Source organism: Hyla sarda, chromosome 1 (genome assembly GCF_029499605.1).
Source record: "Hyla sarda isolate aHylSar1 chromosome 1, aHylSar1.hap1, whole genome shotgun sequence".
NCBI lineage: Eukaryota > Metazoa > Chordata > Amphibia > Anura > Hylidae > Hyla > Hyla sarda.
This window is the reverse complement of record NC_079189.1, coordinates 475193073-475211622: the sequence shown is the minus strand read 5'-3', so window position 1 is coordinate 475211622 and position 18550 is coordinate 475193073. Positions and strand designations below refer to the sequence as shown.

The 18550-nt window shown below is 38.6% G+C and overlaps 1 protein-coding gene across 1 annotated transcript in view; it reads right to left on the bottom strand.

Annotated features, from left to right (window-relative positions):
• Positions 1-2581: 2581 nt before the first annotated feature.
• Positions 2582-18550, bottom strand: part of SRRM4 (serine/arginine repetitive matrix 4) — a 147121-nt gene continuing 131152 nt past the window's right edge. The window contains exons 9-13 of the mRNA XM_056537215.1: positions 12972-13288; positions 12557-12781; positions 11033-11137; positions 9987-10130; positions 2582-7857 (exon numbers count right to left, since the gene is read on the bottom strand). Of these exons, the coding sequence (XP_056393190.1) occupies positions 7617-7857; positions 9987-10130; positions 11033-11137; positions 12557-12781; positions 12972-13288 (1032 nt within the window). The 3' untranslated portion in view covers positions 2582-7616. The remainder of the gene's footprint in view (positions 7858-9986; positions 10131-11032; positions 11138-12556; positions 12782-12971; positions 13289-18550) is intronic.

Genomic DNA, 18550 nt, shown 5'->3' with positions numbered 1-18550 from the left:
TAATTGCAAGCAGACCTTATCTAAGCAGGTCATCTTTCTCCACCTACCAGGGCTATAGTTAGTTTCTCACATGGAGACAAAAGACATTGGGATCTATGGTTTAGAAAATATAATTTGTTAACATCTGTCCAGATATTGCTCCTAATGCAAATAGAAGTCATCTCCCAAATACTAATATACCAAGATTATGAAATTCCAACAATTTAGGCAATATAATTCATTGTTCTTTATAGGGGTTGTACTCTGGATCAACTCAACTCAGTAGGGACTCATTAGGGTTATAGGTTAAACTTGATGGACTCTGGTCTTTTTTCAACCTTATGAACTATGTTACTATGTATGTTACTAGGATTAGAGAAAAGTGCCTGTTTTATTCCAGAACCAGCTCTACACTGGTTTATTTGTTGTGTCCAGAATTTTTAGCTCAGCTCCATTGAAGTAGATGAAGTTGAACTCCAATACTAAACACAACTTTTTGTCAGGCACAGCACTGTATTTGGAAAAAAAAGCAGCCATGTTTGTCTAATCCTGGACAACCCATTAAAGAAGCATCCAAGATAACTAGCAAGAATAGCTTTCAATACGTTACAGAAAAATATTTATAACCTGCTATTGTAATTCATCTCAGCACAAAGTCTAGATATCATTATTCCTACAACTATATTGTCATCTGTTTTATTTGAGCTGTTTGAGAAATCTTATGATCGATTCAAGTTTCCATTGTGAACAAAGCAGAGGTCTGTTCAGGTTAACCACAGTCTTTACGTGTCCTAGTAAACCCGGACACACCTCAAATCCTCAAATTGTTCTAAAGCTGCTGGGTAGGTAAATGTGATCCTTATTTTTTTAAGGTGTGTCTATTATAAACATAATGTTATCTTACACAATAATCCTAACACTATCCCATAAAAACATGAAATAAATATTAAATACACTCCTCCTATCACCTTTCCTTATATACAATGCATAGCAAAATTATATTGGTCCAGAAAGGCAACACACATAGACAGGAACAAATAATATGAAAAACGACATGAAGAAAATCAGTATGAGATGTCCATGACATTCATTATCTCTGAGCACATGAATAGGATGAAGTAGCCATCAATAGGTTTATCACCATCATCAATGCCTTGGCTCAAGTATCACAGTATGATATACAATGGTCATTGACACTAAGAGATGTTTATACACATATGTTGTAATTGCCTTTTTCATTACAGTGCAATAGTGCTCTTTTGTAGCAATTGTATGCATCAGTAAATGCTACACTCAGATCATGCTGGCTAGGCTGCTACGTAACTATCAAAGTTCATATGAAGCTTCAACATCACTTAAAAGGTATTGTATGAGATCAGAAAAAAAGAGTTTGCTGTTTTCGAGAGAAACATCATCACTCATGTCTATGTTCATTAGAATAAAGCTGAGCTGCAATACTGGACACAACCCATAGAAAAGAGTGGCGTTGTTTGTAATCCAATACAATCTTTTTGATGCATGTTGACAATGCCTGCATTAATTACAGTACAGAAAAAAGACACATAAAAATAAATACATAAATAAATGAATAAATAAATATGCATGTTCTCATTACTACATACTGCATCACTTTTAAAGGCTTGACAAACATTTAAAGGGGTTGTGCGCTGCCCTGCAGTTCGGAGCTCAGTTTACAGCGTCCGGAAGTTCATTACTCTGAACGCTGTATGCGGGCTTCCGTGTTTGCAGCCACCGGGCGTGATGTCACGCCCGGCCCCTTCGTGACGTCTCGCCCGCCCCCTCGTGACGTCACGCCCGCCCTCTCTACCAAAGTCTATGGGAAGGGGGCGTGACAGCGGTCGCGCCCCCTTCCCATAGACTTTTGTTGAGGGGGCAGGCAAGACCTCACGAGGGGGCGGGCGAGACGTCAGGAAGGGGCCAAGCGTGACGTCACGCCCAGCGGCTGCGAACATGGAAGCCCGCACACAGCGTTCGGAATAATGAACTTCCAGACGCTGTGAGCTGAGTTCCGAACTACAGGGCAGCGCACAACCCCTTTAACAAAAGATTTTTAACATGTCATTCACCCACCTTTGAATTGTAAACATATGTTTATTAGATGGAAACTTATGGAAATCAGGAAACATTTAGTCCAGCCCATTACATCAGCCTCACATGGCTTGTACTTCCATAATCTGTTGTTTTGACCCCATTCTTGTCAAATCAGATATATCCTACTGTGAATCATTAAAAACTATCAGTTGGCCATGTACTTCAGAATTATCGCCTCCCCCATGCACATAGATGCCTGGCTAAGCATTTATGTTGTCTGATTAGGAACGAAGGAGTATGCTGCTGTCAGACACCTCTGGCAGTGGCTTATCTCCTGTGAGAAAAAAAATGGATATGTTCAGTCTCTACATCTGCCATCAAGGTAAGTCAGAAAACTTCTATACAGATTAGTCATCCAATCCCATAGAAAATGGAAGGTTCGATGCCAGTCTAATGTGTATGGGCATATTTAGGACAATGAGGTAATGACGCTCAGGATTCTGAACAATTAAACATTAAGATAATGTCTCAGACTATAAAAGAAATGTAAAATAAAATATACATTAACATAAATAAAGACAGCCAAAGAAACTGTAAAGTTCCCACCAAAACCAGTTTGTACATTGTTTAAGGTATAACATAAATACAAAGCAGCAAATGGATTAGCACAGTAATAACACGGAGGTAATTCAAGTGTGACGGTTGGTTCTCACCCAGACCACTAACAATAAATACATTACATATCAAGCATTAAATAAAGAAACAATTTGACAACCAAACCCAATAAATATCTTAAAGCAGCATACAGAAACCCAGAAGATGAAGGTACATCATATAAAAGAAACATCCCACGTTGTAACACATTGTCAATGGAAATAATGACTTGGTAGAGAAGGCTGCCCTACATCATTTCCACCACATCCCAGACATTTTTTACACTATCTTTCTGGCAGACCCATTATTTTTCAAGCAGTACGTTGACTTAGCTGGATGGAATTTTTTAACACAACATATTATGCTATCGATTCTGTTATATTATGAAGAAACCTTCCCAATAACACATTGTAGAATAGAAATAAACATCCCATAATCGTTTAATTTGTAACACACTGAGCAACACAGTAACCAGGCAGAAGAACATGTATAAAAAGGAATGACAATATCATTTCTCACAATAAATACATAAATTAATTCATAAATACAATAAATAAATAAGGAAATCAATAACTAAAACCTGGCGCTAAATGCTCAGGCCAATGAAGAGGGGCATTCAGACATTCAGGCTCTGGATACCCTTCAAGATTCACCCCTGGTACCTTGTTTCTTTGATGACTGACATTATTATACATTAATCAGATCTCAGAAGCCACTAGGCTTCCTTTATGCACAGTATGTTTGCAGTTTTTTGTTTTTTTTTATATTGTAAGATTTAAAACCTGATTTTTTGGGGTACTTTTCAGGCCTTATAAAGAAGCCTATGGAGAAAAGGCAAAGCATATTGCTCTTTGGGAAAAAACAAAACAAAAAAAAAAACAGCAAATGCAGCAAAAAAATTATTATTTTTTTTTCATTTTACCACATGCTTTAGGATCTGGATGCAAAATAAATGCTAATTGTGAAACAACCCTGTAACTGATGGTCCCTGTCATTTGCTGCTGGAGCCTAACCGTTTAAAGGGGTACTCCGCCCCTAGACATCTTATCCCGTGCGATCTCCCTGCTGCACCCAGCATTTGTTTAGAGCATCAGGTGCAGCGCCGGAGGCTTATGATGTCAGTCATGCCCCATGTGACGTCGCAGCCACGCCTCCTCAATGCAAGTCTATGGGAGGGGGCCTGATGGCCACCACGCCCCCTCCATTAGACTTGCATTGAGGAGTCGTGGCCGTGACGTCACGAGCCTTCTGCTCACATCACCAGTTATCCGGCACAGAGCGAAGTCTGGGGTGCCGTAGCCGAGATTGCGTGGGTCCCCAGTGGTGGAACCCCGTGATCAGACATCTTATCCCCTATCCTTTTGGATAGGGAAAAGATGTCTAGGGGCCAAGTACCCCTTTAAGCTGTTTTCTTTTGATGTCTATGATGTCATAATTGCTTGGCCATTAAAACAAAAGTCAACAGTATGTTGTTCCCATTTAACCATCCAGGGGGAGATTTTCTATGTGCATCATTTATCTCATTTTCCAAATAGAGAAAATTAAGGCAGAAGGAAAAGATGTCAGAAAACAAAGCAATTCAAAGAATATCTGCAAGGTGTTTTCGAATATGCAAGCAGTGTACTTGTGTGACATGCCTTATATTACCATCCTACTTGAATATTCCATTTGTATCTCTCTATTTAGAAAATATATAATCATTGGAAAATGTAGAAGTTCTGCAGCTGCAAGATAAAGGAAATCAGCGGAGGGGACTGTAGAGTCCAGTGTGCAGAATTACATGGTGTGAATCAGGCAATTGAAAAGAAGTCAATGGGGAATAAGGGGTAGTTCTCAAAAATAATAGTCATACACCACAGAATTTCCCTAATTGGTGAAAGTCCTTCCAAGCAGAATTTGTGCGGAGTTTTGTGGATATTCCGTGCAAATTCCACACGAATTCCCAATGTAACGACATCAGGCTGAAAAAAGATTTCATTGATTTCTATGGAACAAAGATGCAGATTCCGCATGAAGAAAGAACATGTTCATTCTTCATGCGGAGCGGAATTCAGCGTTGGAATTCCGCTTGCTACAAATTCCTCAGTGTGAACTAAGGAGGGGAAATACAGTTAAACTCTATTGGGTTTTTCACTGCTGACTGAATTGGAGAGGAATAAGCGAGCGGAATTACTCGAGTAAATTCCTCTCCAATTCCTCACATACCCTAAAGCAGAACAATACACTTGTACAAGGTCAGCAAACATTAATTCATTACTGCTTGTACCAACACGGAGCTGATAAACATGTACACTGTCAGGATGATGAATGCTTAGATTAACTACAAGGGGAATGATAGGGCATGATTGCAAGAATTCCCTTCCTATGTGCGTGGTTTTCAAATAAGCAAATTAAGGCAGATTTAACCAAAACAAGACTGATCCATTTTCTTCTTTTAAAGTCTCACAAATTATGATAAATATCTCTTATAGGGAAATCTGTCATGGTACAATGTATGCACTAGGCGTCATCTGCCAAACATGTGCTATGCCTTTAGATAACTTATAAGCCACACCTCCTCACCATACCACACCCCTTTAAAGGGAACCTGTCACTTTAAAAATGCATTCCAATCCGCAAACATGTTATGTTATACTGCTTTAGTTTTGCTGATTGCTTTTACAAAGTCATAAAAGTGCCTTTTTTTTTTTTTAGCACCTGAAGAGGTGGAGCTGAATTGCACAGCAGCATTCCTTCACTCTCCCTATCCTGTATGATTCATGTATGGGGCTTCCAGTACTGTCAATCAGTCAAAGCAGGGGGGAGGAGGAAAGATACATGCTGCTACTCCACTCTTTCTTACCCCCACCATGCATAATTGATGTACAGGGCTTAGCTTTCAGCCCTGTATGTCAATTAGTCAAAGCAGGGTGGGAGAGGGAGCAAGGAGGCATGCAGCTGCAGCTTAGCACCACCAGGTATGGTTAATTTTATCCCACCCCCAGCACCTATCTGCCAGGATCTGCAGTTCCACACCTAGTATGGAGATTTCACAAATTTCACTCACATGCATTGCAATGACTGAACATCTGAGTACAACCAAAAATTCCATTACTTTTGGTTCAAATTCTTCTTTGCCCCTTGGACTTGTGATTGCAGTCACTATATATTTTTAAACCCTATTTGTGCAATAAATCTAAAAACAAATTGGGCCTCATTTACTAAGGTTTTTCTAAGTAGCTTTGGAATTTTGTTTTGTGTTGCATGTGTCGTGCGCCAGAATTTCCAACGAACAATAAAAAAGAAACCTACTAACGCTACACTTTACTCAGAAAACCGGAAAAAAGGGGCATTGTTTGTTTGGTCACTGAAAAAGTGAGCATTTCCCCGTCCATTTTGAAAAATTCAAGCAATTTTTTTAATGTTCCCACATAATATGTAGTGGATTTGAGCTCTGGAAAACTACTCAGCGCAGTTGTGAAAAAAAAAGCAAAATGTAGGGAAAAATGCTTATCTTAGGGAAATTTTTGTAAATATCATGAAAAACTATGTCAGGGAAAAAAAACTGAAAGAAAACTACACTCCACTCTTAACGTAAATGATGGCTATATATTGAGAAAATTGTTAGTTTATACTCTGTTAAACTAATAATAATACAACCTTCTAGGTCACCTATCTAAAACTGACAGGGCTGGTGTTGGCGATATAGACCCGGTTGTTACATTATTTAATCATACAGTGTGTCCTGTAGGGTTCTGTACAGCAAGGTGATCTGTTTCTAGTATACAGGAAAGAACTCACCTCTAATTTCTAGACCTCTACCTCAGAGAAAACACAATTTCCACACATCATGTTCATACTTGGGGGACATGCATAAAATAGTCTGAACAGGTATATGTGCCATATGTATATATTACTGACACTGTTTTCATGTGTAACAGTCCTGCACAACTTTCTTGTCTCCCAATATGACATATATACAGTAACACACATTTTACCTATGACCCCCTCTGTTTCTACACAACTTTCCATAACCTTGGTAAAAAAAAAAAGTAATGCACGTGTTGTAAGCTCTTTAGGTTCCTCTAGTTTCAGAATATTTTTCCCACACACTGTCCAATTACGCTTATATGAATAAAAAAATAAATAATAAATAAATAAGTAATAAACAACAATTACAGCAATTGCCTATGGAGGGTAGAGAAGACAAAGCCTCATGTCTATTCTTCATTGAGATGCGGCAATTATTGTTCTTACTGTTTTTGGAATGTAGACCATGGGGAGGTTGTTAGCACATTCTCACTTTGTACCGTAGATGTGGGAACACAGTCACATTGGATTATTGCAGCCCAGATGGATACTCACAATAAAGTCCTATGTGTAAAAAATACACGCCAAGTCAAGCTTTCATAACGTACCACTTACATGGGAAAGTAGCTTTATAGCTTCAGTTATGGAGTCTTTATAGCTGCCAGTAAATCGATACATTTAACCCTGTCTTTACTAAACTGAAACAAGTGATTGTAATGAAAGCCAATTTGCATTGTTGGGAATTTCTTGTACTCAACCACAGTATCAGCATTCAGGGCCCTTGTTGGTGTTAGGAAGCTGACTTTAGCATCTGAGTGGTTACTCTGCCACATGCTTGCCATTCCATGTGGTGTACGAGAGTCATGAAGACCCCAAGTATTGGACTGATAAGTACTTTACTATGACAGCGCAGGGGGGTGGAGGTGGATGTGATGGCTCAGCTTGTAAGAAAGGAGGACTCTGGACGCTTCTCCATATGTTTCTATGTATCCTCACACGTTCTGTTCATTGTTGTAGAGAGGGAAATTGCAGCATGTCTGATTATCAGAAGCATACCGGTGGACATGGATGTTGATGGGAAATATTTCACTAGCCGTGCTGCAGAGCTTTGTATGAATAACATGGAAACCCAAGCAGGAGTCTCAGCGCCTGATGCTGTCGCAAGAGTCAGAACTTCGGCTCCAGCTTCTACTATGACTCCTACTGTGTTCCCGAGAGCTTCTGTTCCAGTCACTGCTGCGGCTTCTGCTCCGACTACTTCTGTGACTAAAGTAACTGCGACTTCTGGATCTGCTTCTTGGACTGTACCAAGAGGGGGTGCTGCTGTCACTGCTTGATGACGAAGGGCTAGGCCGGTAATATGGGATGGGACGTTTGCGAGCACTGTGTGGAGAAGAATGACAAACACATTAGACAGCTTGTGATGGAGTTCCATGGCTGAAATGCCAAGTTGTAAGGACGGGGCTCTTTTTGATAACTTCTATGTATTTTTAGATGATACATTGCTGCTGCTCTCTGCTGGAAATTTATATAAAACCTTACTGATGTGGACTTCCTCACAATAAATGGTTATTTAAAACACAGTAGACATGTCTGCTCTAAGATAAGACTCAGGTGCCTTCTGCTACTCCACTATGTCTAGAAAATAAAAAGTATGAAATAACATAATTATCATGTCACCAACATATTTCATGAAATAATATGTGCCCTTTTGGGAACTGCATGTATGTATCTTTACTATGAACTTAGAGGAGAAAAATAACTAGGACAAAATGATTTACAGGCGTTAACATAGAATTGTGTACAACATGCAAAGCTATGTAGATGTGATAAACCTTACTTATATGAACAAATACCATGAAGTGACATTCAATTGAGTCATAAAAAGAGAACAATCATGTATCAATAAACTTGATTTGTTTATAAGAGCAATATTTTATTATACATCATATATATATATATATATATATATATATATATATATATATATATATACTATCTACATGATCATACTGCTTATGACCTGTCCAATACTATCCCTACAGTGAAACATTGTAGTGGGAACATCATGCAGTGGGGATGTTTCTTAGCAGCTGGGACAGGGAGACTGGTCAGGGTTGACGGTAAGCTGAATGGAGCTAAGTACAGAGATATTCTGTATATATATATATATATATATATATATATATATATATATTTATATATATACAGGAGTAGTGTAGTGAAATATAACTAATTTCCTATCCAAAGGATAGGGGATAAGTTATAGATCGTGGGCCCCCTCGCGATCTCCAGAATGGGGCCACAAGTCCCCTCCATGTATCTCTATGGGATAAATTGAGGGGATGTGTCAGCTGCCTCTTCATGCGGGGGTCGGCACGCCCCCTTCCAGCAGACTGCTGTGACCCCTTCAGGAGATCGCGGGGGTCCCAGCAGTCAGACCTCCCGCGATCTATGACTTATTCCCTATCCTTTGGATAGGAGATCAGTTATATTTCCCTACAGAACTCTCAATGAACGAGAGGAGCTGCGAAGAATGGCAACAACCCCAAATCTAGGTGTGCAAACCTTGCTGCATCATACCCAAGAAGACTGGAGGCTGTAATCACTGCCAAATGGGCTTTAACTAAGTACTGAGTAAAGGGTCTGAAAAATTATGCCAGTGCAATATTTTTGTTTATTTATTTTCAATAAATTTGCAAAGATTTCTACCATTCTGGCCCTGATGTATCAAAATCTGTGAGAGAAAAACTGAGAGATTTTTCCCCACGGCAACCAATCACAGCTCAGTATTCCTATGATAACAAGCTATGGTAAAGCTGAGCAGTGATTGGTTGCTGGGGGCAAAATCTCTTTAGTTTTTTTCTTACACATTTTAATAATTCAAGGTGACTGTTTATGGGGTATTAAGTGCAGAATGATGCGGGAAACGTGTGATAAAAGTGAAAGAGTCTGGAGAATTCTATATTCTGTCTATTCTTACTCATGGGGGGCACAAATTGGTTTATACAAATAATCCTCTGGTTTGCACAAAAATTTTGCAAATTTTGGCTGATTTGTGCTGCTATGTAGCTACGCATGAAGGGAATTGGCTTTCCTGTTTTTACTACAATTTCCTCCTGTTAATTTTTAATGGTAATCCACTCCTGCTCAAAGTTGGCATAGATTTCTGTGACTGCCTCAAGCGGAGCTTCACATTCCATATTATACATTGGCAGTGGTTTGAAACACTGCGGCTATGAAATGCCAATCTTAATAAATTCCCCCCATTGTCCCAAAGACATGTTGGCATTATTAATAGTATACTATATGATAGCTGGTTTCTTGGAGTTTTTCACTGCTGATGTTCTTTGGCTATAAGAAGTATGTGAAGGTCATTTTATCTTGGCAGAATATTAATGAGGTCTCAGTAATAAACGTTAATTGAAAATCAAAGGAATTTAATACTTCACTTATATTCAGACTGATACACTCTCTATTTGATCTTGATGTATTCTTATCACGTTCTTTACCTAGTGATTCTTCTTGCTTCCAGGTGACTTGGTGAATCCCTTCTGCGCTTTCTCATAGGTGAATAGGAGCTGCGTCTTGTCCGGTGACCTCCTTTACGAGTTTCCTTTTCAACAGAATCATACTTGTTGGTTCTCTCTCGATCTCTGTTGGAATTGATTTAGATTATTCAAAAATAGATATTTTAGCAATAATGCAGGAAATAATGTATTTCAATCTGATTATTCTAGTTAACATTGTTAACACTGGAGAGTGTTTTGGGTAGAAAATGATCATAAACAAAGCTCAATAATTCAGTATCAGTTAGGAACCAACTAGTCAACTTTGAGGGTGTGTTCACATTGGGCAAATCTTTCTGAATCTCAGCTCGCAGAATCCAGCAAGTGGAGATTCAGATCTGGCAGCCATAAGCAGTATACGTGGCACTGCGCCGTCACTATGCTATGCAGTGCTCGAGGAATTCCGCAGAAAGAATGGACATGTTCATTCTCTGTGCGGAACAATTTCAGCAGCGGAACAGGTCTCGTGAAGGACCCATTCACACTGGTGTTAAAGTTTACCGTGCGTAATTCCGCAAGCGGAATTCCGTGGAAATTACGTAGTGTGAACACCCTCTTAGGCTGACAAGGGATAGCAACAATAAATATGTAAACCAACATTTACTAATAATGATATATTTTATTTTTTTATTTATTTGGTGGCATAAAATATACCACAGTTGTTGAGGTTTGAACCACACCAAAAAATCTGTCAAATACTGAATTCTCTAACAGACAAAAATCTTTTTTTGTGCCATGTGCAAATTCCGGGAGACCACACCTACATTTCCTTATCACTTTGGCAGATAAGACAAGTTATTAAAACATTGACTTATGCTACATCCGACTTATGTTTTAGTTTTAAGCCAAATGGATTATTTAGTTTGATGTGAGAGTTTAGATTATTCAAGTTTGATGTGAGAGTATAAAGTATAAAAGGCAGTCTTAATAAACGATAATAAATAGAGCATGATTGTAAATTCTACTGTCTGTCCATTTCATTTAAGTACCTGGTGGGACTGTAGCGGGAGTAACTAGGACTTCTTCGTGAATTTCTACTTCCGGTGCTCTTCCTGGCTGATTTGGATGAATAGCTGGTAGATCTTGAGTATGACCTGTAATGAAAGATAATGATTATATGATAGAGCTGGATAAAAATGTTAAGATGATTTATTTTACGATAATTTTACATTTTATTTTTTCAAAACCCCATTTAGTATATCTTAAAGGAAAACTGTCATGATCATTCTCACACTAACCACAGGTACTGACGGATAGTGCGGGGGACGCTGATTTATATGATCCCTACCTTGCCCGGACCCGTCTGGCCATTCGCCCGCAATCTTAGTTTTTCTATATATATGCAAATGTGGCTGTAACTGTCACTGGCGGGGTTTTCAGGAGCCTAGTGACGTCAGCGCCGCCCTAACTGGTCTTCACTGCGCATGTGCCGTTTCCTGACATGCGCAGTGAAGACCAGTTAGGAACGTCGGGAAGAGGTAGAGCCGGAGGGAGAGGGGATGAATATTCATAAGCGGGCGGTGCTGCAGATGGGCAGCACTGACGTCACAGTGCCACTAGGTTACTGAAAAGCCTGCCCGAGCCAGTTACAGCCACATTTGCATATATAGATATATATACCGTATATAAAACTAAGATTGCGGGTGAACGGCCAAACGGATCCGGGCAAGATAGGAATCATATGCATCAGTGTCCCCTGCACTATCCGTCAGTACCTGTGGTTAGTGCGGGAGTGAACATGTGACAGTTTTCCTTTAAGTCAAAGAGCAGAAGTTGTCTGAAGTTATCTAAGCTGCTTGAAATAAAATTTGCCGTTCTCTACCTCAGTGGTCTCCAAACTGTGGACCTCAGACTGTTGGAAAACTACAACTTCCAGCATACCTGGACAGCCAACAAGCAGGCTGTGGAGGTCCACAGTTTGAAGATCACTGCTCTACTTGCTACAATAGCATATAGTCAGTGACTCATAAAGGAATTGTCCAGTTTAGAGAACCAATTTTCATATATTTTATTAGAAACTTGTGAGTTAAAAGAGGTGATTTTCCTGTTCAGGAACCTCATCTCTTTGCCCGACGGAGTAGTGGTTACAAAGAGCTCTATCTCCGGAGTACTTTCTTATCCTGCATTTCATAAACAACTTATTGATTTCAATGAAAAGTGTGTAATGCTTAATTTCTACTGCATGGTGGCGCTGCAGGGAAACTAAACACTAACTGCCAGGTCTCTCTGACATGAAGTGATTGTTCAAAATGTAGAACCCCCTTTCATGGTCAGTCTTCCCTAAAAATTCTATAGGTGTAGCATGAATTATGAACATCAAGCAGCTCTGTGATACATTCAGAGAGCTGCCACTTTAATATCACGTTTTGATATCATTAAACTATATGATAGAAAATAAACGAGAAGCAATATATTTCCCTATTATAACATATGTGTTTCTAACTACATCTGAACATTTTCTGTATTCATGAACACACAAGAGCACATAGCAGACCATACTTCTGAGAACTTACCTTGCACCTGAAGAAATGGACCTACTTCGGGACCTTCTGTCTGAAGATGACCTATAGTAAGAAGAGTAAGAGCTGATGGAATGACTTGAGCTACGGGAGTAAGACCTTCTGGTGCTTCTGTATGAGGAGCTCCGTGATCGATGTCTGTGTACAGATGTCCTGTCAGGCGATATGTCAGATACACTTTTGTGTTCCTCAAGGCAGCCGAGACAAGAGGACAAATCTCTGAAGAACAAAGAGACATGAATCTAAATTGATATATCGCAAGAATCAAAAACTAGATAAAAATATTGTATGATGTACATATGGACAATTGTTGGATATTGCAAATCTCTGGTTTAATGAGTTTATAATTCTGATAACATCCTAGACACCTAGTTTATTAATGTAGCCCTCAACATTTTTAGTTCTTCACCTTTTTGCCAACGTCCGTGTATCTCCCAAATGAAGTGATGAATCTTTACTAAAAGAGAAACAACTGGCAGATGAGTTCCCTGAATCAGAGATGTTGTCACTGTGGCCATTTGGAGTCTTCACAGATGAAGGGACATGTCCAAAACCCTGAAGAATAGGACTCTCTTTGTCCTGGTTTATCTTCAACACAGAGGAACTTGTCTGCATCGAGGGAGGGGTGCTTATATCATTTCCCGAGTCATATTCGTTTGAGACATCCTTCTGACAACTTCCATGATTCTCTGTTGTGACCAAAAGACCAGGGACTGATTGGGAAATCTGAAAACACAAAAGAGTGTTGACATAGGTGGAACCCAACACTTGTAAAGCAACTTGTCACTGAATACCATAGTCACTTTTCCAGAATTAATCTTGTTTAAATTCTCTGTATACTGTATATTTTATTAACTGGAAAGAAAAAAGAACTAAAACAAAGGAGCGGGCAGTGAGAAAATGAGAGGAGAAAACTAAATTTAAAAAAATATCTGTACAGAAAGTCCACAGAGGAGCCTGCAGACAGTGAGAGCTGCAATGATACTGACATCATGCACGATTTTGGCATGCACCCATAGAAAAAGAATGACTTAGAGTGAGAAAGAAAAGAGGTACTGCTATAAATGTAATGAGCTTTCTCTCTGATTAAACATTGGCACAGCAAATGGGATGCAGGTTTCAGAGAAGAATTGCTACATTTAACGTAGCTGTTATCAAGTACAATTGTTCTCAATGTGTTCTACTGATTTAATTAGAGTATTGAAAGAGACAAAGCCATACCTTTCAGTGTAGTGGAAGCCTAGCAGTCAGACAGCTGGGACAAAGTGCTTAAAGCCTGTCATCTTATTTACTTTTTTGAACAGACATAAGACAAGTACAATACTTCAATGTTACTTTGTTCTAAATCACTAAGAATGAAAGGTTAGGTAAAAAAAAAAAAAACTGACCTTTGATGTGTATAGCGTTATGTCTGACACAATAACTTGTGGTGCACTAGAAACATTCGACTAAAACATTGCTCACGGACCTTAGTGGACCCAATCTTCCCAGCCTAAATCATTGCTTACTTTTTAAATTAGAATTTCTATTTTCACCGTGGCACCGGCCCTGTAACTTGTAATTTCCCGTGTGCAATTACATGAGTAGAAGAGTATCGTAAGCAAAAGGATTTGTGCCCCAAAAAAACAGACCAAAGTTATGATGCATTTATCAGGCATTTTAGCGTGTATATGAGTTGCCACCATGGACCCAATCTTCCCAGCCTAAATCCTTACTTACATCTTTCATTAGAATTGCTTCTCTTCACCTTATCCCCATCCCTGCTACAATAACATGAGTAGACACATTATAAGTTATTATGCATTTATGTATGTAGGAAAGTTTCCACCATAGTAACACTATTTATATTTGTGTCCACTCTATCCTCTGGTCTCCAGACAATTGTTAATTGTCCATATATCTCTGTTATAAATGAGAGACTTGGATAAGTTTGATTCAGTTTCTCTATAAGGTAAAAAAATAAAAAAAAAATAAAAAATTATGACAATGATAAGGTCTATTTTTCATTGTACCTGGTTGTTCTACCAGTCCAGATAGAGATATGCATGATATGTAAAAGTAGGGGGATATTGGGTGCCCATTACAGAACCCTTAAAACTGCGGAGAAGATAGTTGTCTAACAGTAATATAATTCCTTATAAACACAAATGTAAAAAATTTGAAACATTTTATTATGGAGGTAAACATGACCTCTAATACTCAAAATTACATACAGAAAAATTGGGATTTCAGTCAAACCGAAGCTAGCCAGTCACAACGTTAAAGTAACTTCTACTTCCAATGACTTTCACATAAAATAATTGATAATAACTTTATCAAGGGTTAAATAATTTTGTAAGAGTTTTGTAAGTTCTTCACCAAAGGGATGTGGCTTTGGTATAAAAGGGGTGCAGTTTATGTGTGGTGAGCTATGTGTAGTCGCTAAATTTTTGAGCAACTCCACTCAATAGGTGGTATATAATCTACACGTCAAAAAAAAAGTGTATTGAAGGAATTGCTAATTTGCCATTTTGTGCAATTAAAACTGTCATAAAGTGAAAAAAAAGTGCAAGCTTCAAAAGGTGTGAAACAGTTGCACATAAATCCCCTCCCCCCAAAAAAACAAAAATGTTACAAGATCCATCCTCACCGATCTAGGCCGTACATTTTTTATGTAAAGTTACCGTGACTGCCTGTCTGCTTCAACGGTGGCAGCCTTTAATACCATATGGATCCCTGACTAGAGACCTCTCTATAGGCCAAGATTCACTAAAACTATTCAAATCTTAGACAGTGCAAACTTAGACTAGAGAGTCTAAGAATGCACTTGATTTATCAAAGTTAAACTTAAGGGCTAAAAATACCTTATGAGCTTGTACAAGGTATTGTTAGACCCTAGAATTATTAGTTTTATTTAGTGTCACATCTTAAGCCACCCTCCTTTTACTGACACTGGTCCCCAACCAAGTCCACCAACTTCACAGTTTTTTTCAGTTGTTTACTGGGATAGAACCAATAAAAAAAATCTAATCCTTGATTGTTGGTGGGCCTTGGGGACTGGGTGTGGGACCTATGAAGCCATATTTCTTTTGGTGCAAATTATGCCAGAAATAAAGTACATTTGCACTAGTATATATATGCCCCATTGCTGGAAGGAATCTGCCTACTGGACCTAAAACTGAGCATATAGACAGGTATATTAGAAAAGTGGATTTCTAAAAGAGAAGATCCTATTAACTCTACCAGAATAGTTTTTTGTCTCTTTTATTTCCTATTTTGCCTCCTTAATTCTTATTTATTTTTCTTATTTTTTTAGAACTATTCAGATGATTTATTCACAAAATGTATTCAGTAAGATATTCAGAATGCTAAATACCCAGGTAATAATAACAAGTGTTATTACAGGCAATTTCTATTGCCAAAGTTGTTAACCAGCATTTCATAAAGAAGTATTTTGTTTGCAATGTCTCTCTTACATATAATTAGGGATCTTTTTTTAAAGTTTGCAAAGTTTTTTTTAAAAAATATTCTTAAAGAGGCAAGCACTCTCGGAGTATAATGGAGGGGGTTCATGTGTCCATTCTGCTTTGTATGTGAAATATATTTATGTATATTTATGTAAAAAATCAATCACTAGAACCACATTAAAAATCAGCTGCTGTATGCCCCACATGAAGTTCTTTTCTTTATTTATTTCCTTTCTGTCTGATTACAGTGGTCTCTGCTGACACCTCTGTCCATTTTAGGAACTTTCCAGAGTAGGAGCAAATCCCAATAGCAAACCTCTCCTTCTCTTTACAATTCCTGACATGGACAGAGGTGTCAGCAGAGAGCACTGTTGTCAGACAGAAAATAAAATAAAAAAGAAAAGAACTTCCTGTGGAGCATACAGCAGCGAATAAGTACTGGAATGATTAAGATATTTTAATAGAAGTAATTTACAAATCTGTTTAACTTTCTGGCACAAGTTTAAAAAAATACAAATAATTTTTCCAGTGGAGTACCCCTTTAAAATGAGTGTATTGATTTATTGTTAATCCTCTTCTGTAACATGTTAAGATCTGTATATATATATATATATATATATATATATATATATATATATATATTTATAAATTACTATGCTTTGCCCAATCCCTGTTGGGAGTGATGAAAGTAAGCACACAAACTGCATCTATAATTTTGGCATAATTTGACACAAATATGCTACATTAATGCTAGGTAAAAAGATTTTATCTGACTACATCTGAAGATATTTTCTGCAGTACAATCTTTTTTCCCTGATGTCTGCATGCAGATCTCTATCTACTATTTTCATATTCATGTTGTTTAATTAATGTTGTGTTTGATGTGTTGCTGAAAGCTATTTGCTGCAACTACTTTGTACTACAATGACTCATTCATCTGGTTCTGGAACAGAAGCCCGTCCTATCAATTGTAGTTTATCCTGACATGTTACACATTATAGAGGTTTGGGGGACTGTTATATGGCTATATTATCAACACTAGTTACATTATTTTCAATGATGGTGATTAATAATAGAAATTGTACATGTACATGTCAATGTGTTCAAATTGTGAATGATGAAATTAATTTAAGGTGATTTCCATTTACAAAGAAAATGTGTTACATAATTTAGTATCTATCTACCTTTCTCATATCTATCTAAACAAGAAGAGTCACCGCAGCACACAAGGATTAAGTGTATGAGTCAAGCTTTATTTCAACACGGACTGGCGATGTTTCGGTCACACCATTATGACCTTTCTGAAGCTCTTGAGAAAGGTCATAATGGTGTGACCGAAATGTCGCCAGTCTGTGTTGGAATAAAGCTACACTCATTCACTTCATCCGTGTGTGCTGTGGTGACTCTCCTTGTTTGAATTCATCTGTGGCCCTGGAACTGGGACCCTTCGTCTATAGAAGTGCTACTTCTTCTCTTACTTAGATATCTATCTATCTAGAGATCAAAGAAGAAAGCAGCACTCCTATGTAGTGAGTGGGTGACCTCCAGCCAGGGTCCTGGTCCAGGATCTTCTTGTAAATAATTTAAGGAAAAGACAGTGGCACTCCAAGTCGTGAAAAAAAGAGACTATTTATTCATCTCTGTGGGCAGCAACGTTTTGATGGTCTCACATCATCTTTCTCAGCAACTTGTGTTACATCATGTGACTTTTTATGGCCACGAAGGGCCAACTAGAAAATTTGCACAATTATACTAAGTGAAAAAAACATGTTACAGTGCATACATATAGTGCAAACATAAGGAATAGCCATTTACACTCATTTACAATAATCAGCATAGCATTCGATTTTCTGTGCAAGTATTAGATTAATATATATACAGTGCATACTGTAATCGTGATGCAGGTGGTCTGTGTATTAGTGTTGATGAGATGGGCGGGGGGACAGGATCACTCGCCATAGATCGCTTGATGTGTGTGGCGTGGATCAAGATATTTCCTGGTTCCGTCCCCGAAAATGGAAGTGGCGACGTGTCCGGAGGTCATGTGTTTGGTCATGTGATAATTGTTACTGTGGAGTTGACACGCTAACCTATGCGCATGGCAGCTTCGGAGGGTCACGGCGCCATCTTGCATATGGGAAAACAGTGCCCTTATCCCGGAATAGTCACACAGCATTCTTCTCTTTGGTATTCAGCACAATGGGGCCTGAAGTGTCACGGAAACCGTTGGCATATCAAGCCCATATACTAGAGCAGTCCTTACCACAACCATAGGCAGTGGACCACTGCCTATGGTTGTGGTAAAGACTGCTCAAGTATATGGGGCTTGATACGCCAACGGTTTCCGTGACACTTCAGGCCCCATTGTGCTGAATACCAAAGAGAAGAATGTTGTGTGACTATTCCGGGATAAGGGCACTGTTTTCCCATATGCAAGATGGCGCCATGACCCTCCGAAGCTGCCATGCGCATGCGCAGAGGTTAGTGTCTCAACTCCACAGTAACAGTTATGACATGACCAAAAACGTGACTGACGGACACG